This window comes from Protopterus annectens, chromosome 8.part0 (genome assembly GCF_019279795.1).
Source record: "Protopterus annectens isolate FY-2018-M chromosome 8.part0, PAN1.0, whole genome shotgun sequence".
Classification (NCBI taxonomy): Eukaryota; Metazoa; Chordata; order Ceratodontiformes; family Protopteridae; genus Protopterus; species Protopterus annectens.
This window is the reverse complement of record NC_056741.1, coordinates 1,665,920,776-1,665,933,632: the sequence shown is the minus strand read 5'-3', so window position 1 is coordinate 1,665,933,632 and position 12,857 is coordinate 1,665,920,776. Positions and strand designations below refer to the sequence as shown.

At 34.3% G+C, this 12,857-nt stretch overlaps 1 protein-coding gene across 4 annotated transcripts in view; it reads right to left on the bottom strand.

Moving 5' to 3' along the window:
- Positions 1–12,857, bottom strand: part of ROBO3 (roundabout guidance receptor 3) — a 2,447,731-nt gene that overhangs the window by 808,275 nt on the left and 1,626,599 nt on the right. For all 4 annotated transcript variants that reach the window (XM_044081188.1, XM_044081190.1, XM_044081189.1 and 1 more), the window contains one exon: positions 6,634–6,758. In XM_044081188.1, coding sequence (XP_043937123.1) covers positions 6,634–6,758 — 125 coding nt within the window. The remainder of the gene's footprint in view (positions 1–6,633; positions 6,759–12,857) is intronic.

Genomic DNA, 12,857 nt, shown 5'->3' with positions numbered 1-12,857 from the left:
AGTATATGTACATGCAGGTTAAGATGATGACCATTATGCCAGTTGTAATTATTTACACATTAGTATATGTACATACAGGTTAGGATGATGAGCATTATGCCAGTTGTAATTATTTACACATTAGTATATGTACATATAGGTTAAGATTATGAGCATTATGCCAGTTGTAATTATTTACACATTAGTATATGTACATACAGGTTAAGATGATGAGCACTATGCCAGTTGTAATTATTTACACATTAGTATATTTACATACAGGTTAAGATGATGAGCATTATGCCAGTTGTAAGTATTTACACATTATTATATTTACATACAAGTTAAGATGATGAGCATTATGCCAGTTGTAAGTATTTACACATTAGTATATTAACATACAGGTTAAGATGATGAGCATTATGGCAGTTGTAATTATTTACACATTAGTAAATTTACATACAGGTTAAGATGATGAGCATTATGCCAATTGTAATTATTTACACATTAGTATATTTACATACGGGTTAAGATGATGAACATTAAGCCAGCTGTAATTATTTACACATTAGTATATTTACATACAGGATAAGATGATGAGCATTATGCCAGTTGTAATTATTTACATGTTAGTATATTTATATACAGGTTAAGATGATGAGCATTATGCCAGTTGTAATTATTTACACGTTAGTATATTTACATAGAGGTTAAGATGATAAGCATTATGCCAGTTGTAATTATTTACACATTAGTATATTTACATACAGGTTAAGATGATGAGCATTAGGCCAGTTGTAATTATTTACACATTAGTATTATTTACATACAGGTTAAGATGATGAACATTATGCCAGTTGTAATTATTTACACATTAGTATAGTTACATACAGGTTAAGATGATGAGCATTATGCCAGTTGTAATTATTTACACATTAGTATATTTATATACAGGTTAAGATGAAGAGCATTATGCCAGTTGTAATTATTTACACATCAGTATATTTACATGCGGGTTAAGATGATAAGCATTATGCCAGTTGTAATTATTTACACATTAGTATACTTACATACAGGTTAAGATGATGAGCATTATGCCAGTTGTAATTATTTACACATTAGTATACTTACATACAGGTTAAGATGATGAGCATTATGCCAGTTGCAATTGTTTACACATTAGTATATTTATATACAGGTTAAGATGAAGAACATTATGCCAGTTGTAATTATTTACACATTAGTATATTTACATACAGGTTAAGATGATGAGCATTATGCCAGCTGTAATTATTTACACATTAGTATATTTACATACAGGTTAAGATGATGAGCATTATGCCAGCTGTAATTATTTACACATTAGTATTTTTACATACAGGTTAAGATGATGAGCATTATGCCAGTTGTAATTATTTACACATTATTATAGTTACATACAGGTTAAGCTGATGAACATTATGCCAGTTGTAATTATTTATACATTAGTACATTTACATACAGGCTAAGATGATGAGCATTATGCCAGCTGTAATTATTTACACATTAGTATATTTACATACAGGTTAAGATGATGAGCATTATGCCAGTTGTAATTATTTACACATTAGTATATTTACATACAGGTTAAGATGATGAGCGTTATGCCAGTTGTAATTATTTACACATTAGTATATTTACATACAGGTTAAGATGATGAACATTATGCCAGTTGTAATTACTTGCACATCAGTGTATCTACTTTAAAATAAACATTATGATGGCTGCAACTATTTGCATACTGATATACTCACATATATGTTATGATGAACACTGTGTCAAATGCAGCTATTTACATTTTGAAATATTTTTGTATATGTTAAGGAAGACACTACTCTGGCTGCAACTATCTTCATATTTTCTTTATAACTATAGGTTAAGATGAATTAGATGCCAGTTTCAACTACTTAGCTACTGATATATATGTATAGTTTAAGATAATCACTTTACTGTTTACAAGTATTATCATACTGACATATTTAAATATGTTGACTACTTAAATATCAACCTATTTACATATAGGTTAAGATCAACACTACATAATGGTTGTATTTTCATATTGACATATTTATGCATAAGTTAAGATGAAAATGAAGCTGATTGCATCTATACATATACCAACATATTTATATATAGGTTAAGATGAAAACCCTGTTAGCTGTAAATATTTACATACAAATTTACATACAGGTTGTAAATATTTACATATAATAGACACACTTGCATTTAGGTTAAGATGAACACTATTATGGTTGTAAATATTTGCATGTTGACAAATGTACACATAAATTAAGATGAGCAGCATGGTAGCTGCTCCTCTGACATAGAGTGATGAAGCCCTGAATGCAGCACAGCCAGCCTTAGGTTGATCACAGCTCACAAAAATGATAGAATGAGGCAATGAGGGATGGGTAAGCCTGTCTTGGGTGGGAAGGTGCTCTTCCACAGAAGGGAATTGCCCTCAGACAGTGAATAAGCAAGGAGAGTGGGGAAAGCAAAGCAGGTAGAACATGCAAAATAAAATTCTTCTGGATGGAAGCAAAAGATGGCTGAGCCCCTAGGATCCACAACTGCCCCCAGACATTCTGGAGTAATTCTGGGAGGTAGCAAACTAGTTAGTAGATCCAGCATGGATGTACGTCATTGGGGGCCAGGTAGGCAAGAAGGATGTGCAAGGGGGGGGGGGGCAAAAGAAAAGATGAACACTATGGTGGTTGCAAATATTTACATATGCTTAGAATTTGGGCATCATACATGAGAACCTCTGGAACAGGTCTGAATATCACTAATGCACAGTAGATGGGTGGTATAAATTGTGCAAAATATTAACTTCATCCTTTAGACCTACTTGTTTTCTTTCATGAGGAATTACTTTCACTTTCTTTTAAAACCTTTTATACTTTAATTTCTGATTTTCTGAAAAAAATGTACTCAATGAGATGGGGCTTACTTTGGAGGCAGTTGTCGCATCTATAGTGATGACAAATGGTGGTCTGATTAAGTCGGGACAGTTGCATTTTGTGGGAGAAGTTAGACATTCTAAATTGTATTTTTCTAAGAAGAAGACAGTAATACATTTTTAGTACTCTGAAAAGCATTATTTTAGAAGTAGAGTTTGTCTAGTCGCAATTTGCAGTCATTGACATTTCATTAATAAATCATGGTGTTTGGTTCTGGAGTTCAAAAGCAAGACACAGTGGTACAGTGTGTTGACTGGTGTGTGCTACTTCTGAGTGCTAAGCTACTAATGATAGTCCATAGTCTAGTCTGGGGTGGATTAATAATTCCTTGCTCCCTTCTGGGCTAGTAGATGAGATCTGTAATGAAATTAAACTGGCAGCTAGTTGTGTGCATGGTACTTTTTGTATGTATTTAAATTATAGCATGTGCTCTAAAATAGTTACATGGGAACACTGCACAGCAGCTTTAGTCTTTAACATAACCAGCACTTTTAGTGTTTAAAACTGCTGACTTTGCTTTCTCAATACTTTGTGAACAACCCAAAGATGGAGTCCCATCCTTAAATTTGCACTGTCTGCTGCATTATCTGTAATCTTCACAAACATGTTGTGAGTCAGTCACAGAAACAGCAATATATAGCATGCCGTGTCTATCAAACTTTGCCTTAAGCTGATGGATATTCAAGATAGATTTGGTGCCCAACAGACATTCTGCATCCTGGAAAATTGGAACTGCAGTTAAGAGAGTTGGAACAGCCACTGCTCTTATCAAGCCAATTTGTCTAGCTGGAAGTTTATTGTAAGACAGTGTCTCCTGAATTTGTTTGACATCCATGGAGTCACAGCTGTCATAATTCTCTATGAATGTCATGTTTCAGTTTTCTAAGAAAGTGGCAGTAATGGATTTTTAGTATAGTTCATGCCTTGCCAGTAAACATATGCTCTGTTGCTTCTCCGGCACTTTCCATGCCTTGCTGTGATAAGTGTACATAGCAGGCTATTTTATCTTTGAGTACAGCAGTATCACTGCTTTCTAATTTCCCTCTTTCTCTTTATCCTCTTAAGAAATACCTTCCTATATACTAACTGTCGCTTAACGTCATATCGTGTATCACATTCTTTTGTTTCTGGGCCATTTCTCAAACCTGCACTTTACTAGTCTCTGCCTTTTGCCATCTCCACTCTAAAAAAAACGTAGTCTTTTCTCCAAGACGCATGGAATGCACATCATGATGACATTCTATATTCTGACTTGACCAATCTGTTATCTACATTCTCAGTAACCAAACTCTGCTTAGGATACCAGCAAACAGTACAAGTCTTATTAGCACACATGAAAGTTCAGTATTAGACTTTTGCAGTCTGAGTCACATCCTTTAAAATCTTTTTGGTGTACTTACTTTTAGGTGTAATTAGCAATGTTTTATTTTGCTAACCTCTCTAGTGGTTTACACACCTACCATATATTCACTTTGGATACTTGCCAAAATAATTTCAGGCATTCCTTTTGAAGTCTGGACATAGGCTGCCTCTGTTTGTACCAGTGTCTGACATCCAAATATCACAGGTTTCTCATCTTTTATAAGGACAGCACCCAGTCCTGATTCTAAGACATCACAATGAAGCACAAGTTTCTTCCTGAGACCACAACACTTTATTTACTTGTTTTTTAGTGATAATCTGTTACTGGCAAAAGTGCCTGGTCATGTATTACAATCCATTCCCAGAAGTTCTCTTTTAAGAGTTATTTGTCTGAATATTTGATAAATGTCCCCAAATTTTTGACAGACTGTTTACTAATTCCTCAGAGACATAGGGTTCATTTGACATCTATCTGGTAATGGCAATTACCTAAAATGCTGCTGTCTCTTTTTATCAATACCAGTGAATCATTCATGTTGTACTGAAAAGGAGAGGTGTTGAAATCATCACATGCTCCTTTACTTGTTTTTCCATTCAGGTAAGTACACAGTTTTACTTTCACTGGTCTCCTTAGCATCTGACAGTATCAGTAAACTCTTCATTCTATGATTCCCATGAATTTGCCAAGCTGATTGTATTCCAATGGCGAATTTGTGGTGGTCTGATGCCTAACTTGCCACCTATCCTGCACATTTCTCAGGTTATTTTCCTCATATCATTCACTTTACTCAGTTTCTTAATAGAAAAGACCCTTGACTATAAACTGGAACTGCTTCCTCTGCCACTATATTCTATTCCACTCTTGCTTCATGCTTAACCGAATGGGTGAATAACTCTATCTTTTGATACATGCAGCACTGCTTCACTGAAAAGAGGAATGTACAGCTTCCATGAAGAGCTCTAGCTGTGGTGTGCCAATGAGGGAGTCAGTTTTGGGAGTGGGGTGTTAAAAGTGTGTAACTGGGAGATGCCAAGTAGTCAGTAGCGCACTATTGCCATCCAGAAGTGAATGCTAGTGTTGCATTTATAGTCAGGGATGAAGTGCTTTAGTACTTCATGTTAGTTGAGGGTGTCACCAGATCAGAAATCAGCACAGGGACACTACAGTAAGCAGCTGCAGTTCTGCTTACAAACTTGTCATTCAGGCTTGCTCTCTCTCTGTCTCATACATGTTGCAGTTGGAACTAAAAAAAATCTGCATTACACAAAATTCACCACTGAAAAACACAACTCCCAACAATATTATTACATAACGAAACTCCTGCTTTACTAGTGTGGCTTATCATCTGTTATACCTTCTGTTAACTGTCTTGGTTGCCAGCCAAAACAAATGGAGATATATAATAAAATTACTCCTCTCCAGAATGGGAATTCTAAAAATGTAAATTTTAAGCCAGAAATGTTACATCCTTATTAAGCATGTCCTTTCCTGTGGTTTATTTTAAATGTAGATATCTGAAGCAGTGGGCTGTCCAACGTGAAAACTCTGAATGCAACCTCAAAAATAGTTTGCACTACTTGTCAACAAAATATATTTATACCACTGACCACTGTGGTACGTCCAATCAGAATGACTAGTATGCATGCTATGTCCTTGGCTGGCAAGCAAACAGAAGGTACAGCTACCAGTAACTTACCTGACACGGTAGAAAAGTTGTAGTTTTATATGACTGAATGTTAAGCTTCCAATCCAGTGTGCATCAAGAAGCTTCACAAAAAGGATCTTGGCTGGATTTCTTAGCACTCGTGAAATGGTATAGTGATTTCCGAGACAGATGGTTTCACTGGAAATGATACACTATTACAAAATTTGGGCAGATGATGTCACAAACAAATCCTCCTCCTTCCATTTTGAAAAACTGTAAAATTATTCTTAAAATGTTTTGCAATACTTTGGACATTTTCTCCCCAGGCTTCTGCTGAAAATGGGCTCTTGCATAGTTGAACTTACCCAGTAATCAAATGTCAATAAATAAATAGTAACACACTGCTTAGATCTTTTTATAATGTAAGTGCTAGAAGCAACACATGTTTTAATAGAGATTATTCCACCTTGTTTTTCACCTCTGTTATTTGCAACCCACATACGGTGTTAACCTGCACAGGAAGAATAATTTAGGAGTCAGAAGTGATGTCGCAAATTCTTTCGCTGTCATAACACAAAACGCTGATACAAATATGGCATACCTAAGGTGAGCCAGAACTGTGTCAATACTGAGTTTTGAAACCTTACCTGACTACCTTCCTTTTGCCAAAACACTGCTGGAGGAGGGTTTCCTTTGGTCTCACACTGAAATGAAACAGTCCGGCCTCGTGTTACAATCTGATCCCTAGGCCGAGTCACTAACCGAGGGGGCACTAAAAGAGAAAAATAAAACATTAAACATTAGTTTCAGCTCTGAAGATTGCTGTTACTTAAACTGCTGACCTGATGGAGTTACACTTGCAAGAATTTTAGCTATTGATTTAAAATACAGTATTTGGTCTGCATAAAAAAATCTGTATTTTTATATCATGTAGTTTAGCATATGGCCTATTAACATTAACTTAGTGTAGTATTTCCCTTAGGACTTTAATATGCTTAAGAAAGCCTTTTTTACTTTGCATACACTGTGGTAAAATGCTCTCAAATGCTGATGTTAACATAACAGACAACACATTTACAGCATTTCTTTAAGTGAGGCTTTCAGTTCAATGTTTATGTAATAACAGACAACAACCACCCAAAGTCAGAGTATACATTCACAACTGTCTGCTACAGTTAGAGCTACAAGGGGAGGGCATGACCTAGAACAATGAAATAGTAGTTGAAGGCCTTATGTTAATAAGATCACCACTGTTTCTATATTTTTTTCTTTTCTTCTGTGTTGAACTGTATTCAATATCACTGCTAATCTGGACTTGTATTCTCTGTTAGATGTAAACGTACACGAGCACATGAAGCAAACAGCATTAACATAGTACACCAGATTTCCTTTACGTTTTCGACTATCAGGAACTTCATCAGATACATACAACCCCCAAAGTGAAACATTTAAAAACATAGTCAATCAAGAAATAACCAATAAGATACTGACATCAATTAGTTACCATAACATAAATCTAAAACAACTAAAACTCCATTTAAAATCATTGTCAAAAACAACTTACAATATGTTACATAAAACACAAAAAAATTAAAAGCATGTATAAATTCATGATTCCAATACAATGTTATATGAATACAGTTATATAAATAATAAACACACATCTATAAAACTTGTTTTTAAATAAATTTGTTCGAGATAGTCTTAAAGCACCATCTACTGGAGGAAAGTGTAAATTATATGAACTCAATACCTACATGTATTTAAAATGCCTGAAACCTTATGTCAATCTATCCAGAGGCTGTGAACCTATTGTAAAATTACAATTTTGCAGCTCTAACTTTTAAAACTGGTTTTAAAGAAACCATATCATTGAGACCTGGGTGGTTGTTGGCTTCTAAAACCAGATGCCAGTGTAACTCCCTATATTCAAGGGTAGTCTCCCAGGGACCACCCCTGGGGTCTATAGGTACTACTTCAGCAACAAAAAACTGATATTCTGCATTTTCACATTCCATGTGGTGTTTGTACAAAGCATTTTTCTCATTTTACCTTCTAATTTCATAACAGTGTTCGTACATTCTTTGTTTTAGCTTTCTCTCTTTTTCCTATATAGAAGGAATCACAGAAGCTACACAGGGCGATATATACCACCCCACAAGTATTGCAATTTGCATATCCTTTTGTAAAAATGTACTTGTTTCTACTCTTTAAATATATAGACTCATCAGTGAAAATGTTACTACACTGGGTGCATCTTTTACACTTGTAAGTACCTGTCTTCTTGACCAGAAAAGAATCACCCTTCTGGTGTTGTTTACCTCCTCCTAAAATATTTTTAATGTTCCTCCCCTTTTCTATGCATACTTAAGTGGCTTATCAAAAATACCGTTCAAGTCAGACAACCTAGAGAATCTATTCCATTCATTTTCTATAATTTTCTTAACTAATTTAGTTTCACCATCATAAGTTATGGTTAAAGCTGATTGGTATGAATTCTCTTTATTAACTGTTGTGTTCCTGCCTTGACTGATAGTAACGGTAGATTAATTTTTATTGCTCAGAATGGGAGCAAACCTGGAATCCCTAGCATTAAAAACTTCTTTCTTTATCTCATTAAGTAGATCAGAGAGATAACCCCTTGCTTTGAACATATCAATAATAAATTCACATTATTTTAAAAATTCATGGTTATCAGATGTCATCCTACTTGCTCTGACCAATTGACCTTTTATCACCCCTCTCTTTTGATGAGGGGTATGAGCACTAGAATAGTGTAAGTAGGCATTAGAAAATGTGTGCTTTCTGTGTATTCTAGATTTAAAACCACCCATACCCCTCTGTATGCTCACATCCAAATAATTAAATTCTACTTTATCCAATTTAGTGGTCTTAGAAATACAATCTAAAAATTCTTCTTCAGTACTATTCCAAAACAAACATATGTCATCTAAAAATGACCATAAAATTCCCAGTGTCTTTTGAAAGTAGAATTAAACACAAACATCTTTTCCCAATAAAGGAGAATAATGCTGGGGCACAATGTGCCCCTATAGCTACTCCCTTCATTTGTTTATAATATTCTCCATGGAAAAATATAAAATTGTTGTCAAGAACTAAATCCATTAGAATTAGACATGTACGAAAAACATTGAAAGAAATATCCTTACTACTAATCAAAAATTCTTCAAATCATGTTAATCCCACATCATGAGGAATACAAGTGAATAAATCCACTATGTCAAGGGTGATAAAACTAACAGTATTAGGTAACGTTATGTCATCTATTCATTTTAAAAAGTCCCATGAGTCCTTTAAAACATTGTCATTACTCAAAACTAAATTCTTCAGTTTACAATCGATATATTTGGCTAAAGGCACCGTAACTGATCCATCTGCTGATACAATAGGCCTCAGAGGGGGATCTGAAATGTTTTTGTGGACCTTGGGTATACCAAAAATACTCGGGACCCTAGGTTAATCCACATATAAAAAATTGTAAGTGTCTATATCAATGAGCCCTTCCAGTAGTAAGTCATTTAGACACAATTTTTTCTTTTTAAAAGCAATATTGACTTCATTTAAAGATACTCTAGTGTAAGTAGTATTGTCACTAAGTAGCTCAAGCATTTTCCCCTCATACGCAATGTAACCCATCAAAACTACACCCACACCTTTATCGGGTTTCATTACCCTAACATTTTTGTTTTCTTTGAATTCATCCAAAATATCCTTTTTTTCTTTTGTAAGATTAGGCCTCACCCTATTGTGTTGAAGCTGTTCTCTTAACTCTTTTTCCACTAATAATTCAGTTTCTCAATTGAGGTTGAAGAGGTGGGTTAAATTTACTTCTCTTTACCAAAGAATTTTGGATCTTTCTCCTTTCATGTCCATTAAAAAATAATTCTAAATTTATTTGTCTAATAAATACCTTTAAATCAAGTAATAAATTAACTATGTTAGTTTTGACCCTGGGAAAGAAGGTAAAACCTTTTAAAAAACAAACTAAAATGTCCCTTAGAAATGGGATTACTAGTGTAATTAAAATATTGAAACCATTGAAACTAAAAATACAACCTTCTTGTGTGATACCATTCTTGAGTACTATTTCCAGTAAGTTTTGTTCTGTGGTAGCCATCTCTTCTGTATTGGGTTCCTGTGTCTGTAATCGACAGGTTCTTTCTCTTTCAAACCTTCTGACCTCCTGAGTGGTGGAAATTCTAAAGGGTCGTGGATATCCAGGTACTCCTGATATCCCTCATTATTGATGTCTGCAGGTGCCCTTCTCAAGCCATATTCACCATTATCAAAATTGTGTGCCCTAAAAGTTTTTAGTTTGGGGTAGTGTGTGTTTTGGGAATATTCATTAATATCCCTCTCAGTTTTTATAACTTTCCTTTCCTGTACTTTCCTACATTTTATTTCTATACTACTCAATGTACTAAAGTACTTCTCCTTTTTAGTTTCAGTACTAAAAAGCAAATCATTTATAATATTCGTACTGAAACAAGTACATTTTTACAAAAGGATATGCAAATTGCAATACTTCTGGGGTGGTATATATCGCCCTGTGTAGCTTCTGTGATTCCTTCTATATAGGAAAAACAGAGAGAAAGCTAAAACAAAGAATGTACGAACACTGTTATGAAATTAGAAGGAAAAAGAGAAAAATGCTTTGTACAAACAACAATGTGAAAATGCAGAATATCAGTTTTTTGTTGTTGAAGTAGTACCTATAGACCCCAGGGGTGGTCCCTGGGAGACTACACTTGAATATAGGGAGTTACACTGGCAACTGGTTTTAGAAGCCAACAACCATCCAGGTCTCAATGATATGGTTTCTCTAAAACCAGTTTTAAAACTTAGAGCTGCAAAATTGTAATTTCACAATAGGTTCACAGCCTCAGGATACATTGACATAAGGTTTCAGGCATTTTAAATACATGTACATATTGAGTTCATGTAATTTACACTTTCTCCAGTAGATGGTGCTATCTTGAACAAATTTATTTAAAAACAAGTTTTATAGATGTGTATTTATTATTTATATAACTGTATTCATATAATATTGTATTGGAATCTTACGAATTTATACATATGTTTTTTATTTTTTATGTTTTATGTAACATATTGTAAGTTGTTTTTCACAATGATTTTAAATGGAGTTTTAGTCATTTTAGTTTGACGTTATGGTAACTAATTGATGTCAGCATCTTACTGGGTATTTCTTGATTGAATATGTTTTTAAATGTTTCACTTTGGGGGTTGTGCATATCTGATGAAGTTCCTGATAGACGAAAACGTAAAGGGAATCTGGTGTACTATGTTAATGCTGTTTGTTTCATGTGCTCGTGTACGTTTACATTAAATATTTTGTTGGTGGACTTGCCAGTTACCAGTGCCTTTTTTGGGTTACTTGTTTCACTTTGGGCACTTTACCATTTCTTTGATTCTCTGTTAGATCTTTTCTCCCTGGGCCTCCGCTTTCAGACTTTCTGGGAAAACAAAGGTAAAATAAATAAGTTTTACTGGATTGGATGTATTCTACTGTATGGTTGAGAAGTGCTGTTTTAATTAGCACTGTTTTGATACACATCATAAATTAATAAGATAGTTAACCATACAGTCAGTGATGAGAGTGATTCAACATTTCTGTTAACACCTTATACACAAAGTACCTTTGTGCATCTAAAACAAAACTTATCATTAATGCAATAGTTAAAGAAATATGTAAACATGTCACATGCTAATAATTTATAGAATTTATACTATTTTAAATAATTTGCTGAAACCATGACACCAAATCAATGCTGAAGATTAAAAGACATTGAAGTTATGAGGACCAAGCAGAGGAAGAACTATTTGCATCTCATTTCCTGTAATATGAAACATTTATTTCCTTTTATACAGTTCTTCTTGTCCATATTGTTATGCCAAGACCAAAAATGTGCATTTATGCATGTTTAGTGCAGGAGATAACAAGTACATCTGGAATTTAGGTGCATTACTTTGGCAAAATAAAAGGAACGCTCAGATTTTATGAGTAGACTTGTTTTGTTTTACATTTATCTGCTAATTGTAATGCTTCACAACCCCCAATTTACCAGTTAAAAACAAACAAAACTACACTGATAAAACAAAACAGACTATGACAGTAACTTAGAAATCCTTGTAAAACAGTGCATACACTTAACATGCAGTCACCAAAATAGGACTTCCTGAGAGCCAGCAATTGCGGGTTCTTGCTATCAGGAAAAAGCCCTGACAGATAACATTAAAAAAGCCATGTTTTAATAACTAGTGATTTTACATGAATTCTAAGACCTGGGTGTGACAACAGGAGGTACTGCCAGCACAGTTAGCTGGAATTTTGTACATAATTATATGTCATTTCTGAATATCAAAATTATTTATACGAGATGTTTGTGTTACAAATGTTTTAGAACTGTATGTCATGTGTATATCAAACTGATTTGTACAGATGTTTGTGTTGAAAGGGTATTTGTAAAGTTCTTGAGTTTGAAATATATCCACAGTGTGCCCTACTGGAGAGAACAGAAGTGTACATGCACTATTGTAACTGTTTAAATGTATATGTTTAAATAGAGGAAATTGGAAGACAGAAAGTTAACATCAGTCCAGCAAACTTTATATCTGAAATTAAATCATTTATGGGCTACGCCATAAAGATGCTCACAGGCTTCAATGCAGCCAGAGACACAGTCTGTACTAGGAAGTTTTCTGTATTGCCTTTGAGGTGAACTAATTACTACTCTGTAAGCCTGGAGGCCTGAAATTGTTTTATGACATCCAGCACCTGCCACAGATCTGAGCAAAAGCCCTTGTGTATGTATTTTTACAGGTACATGCT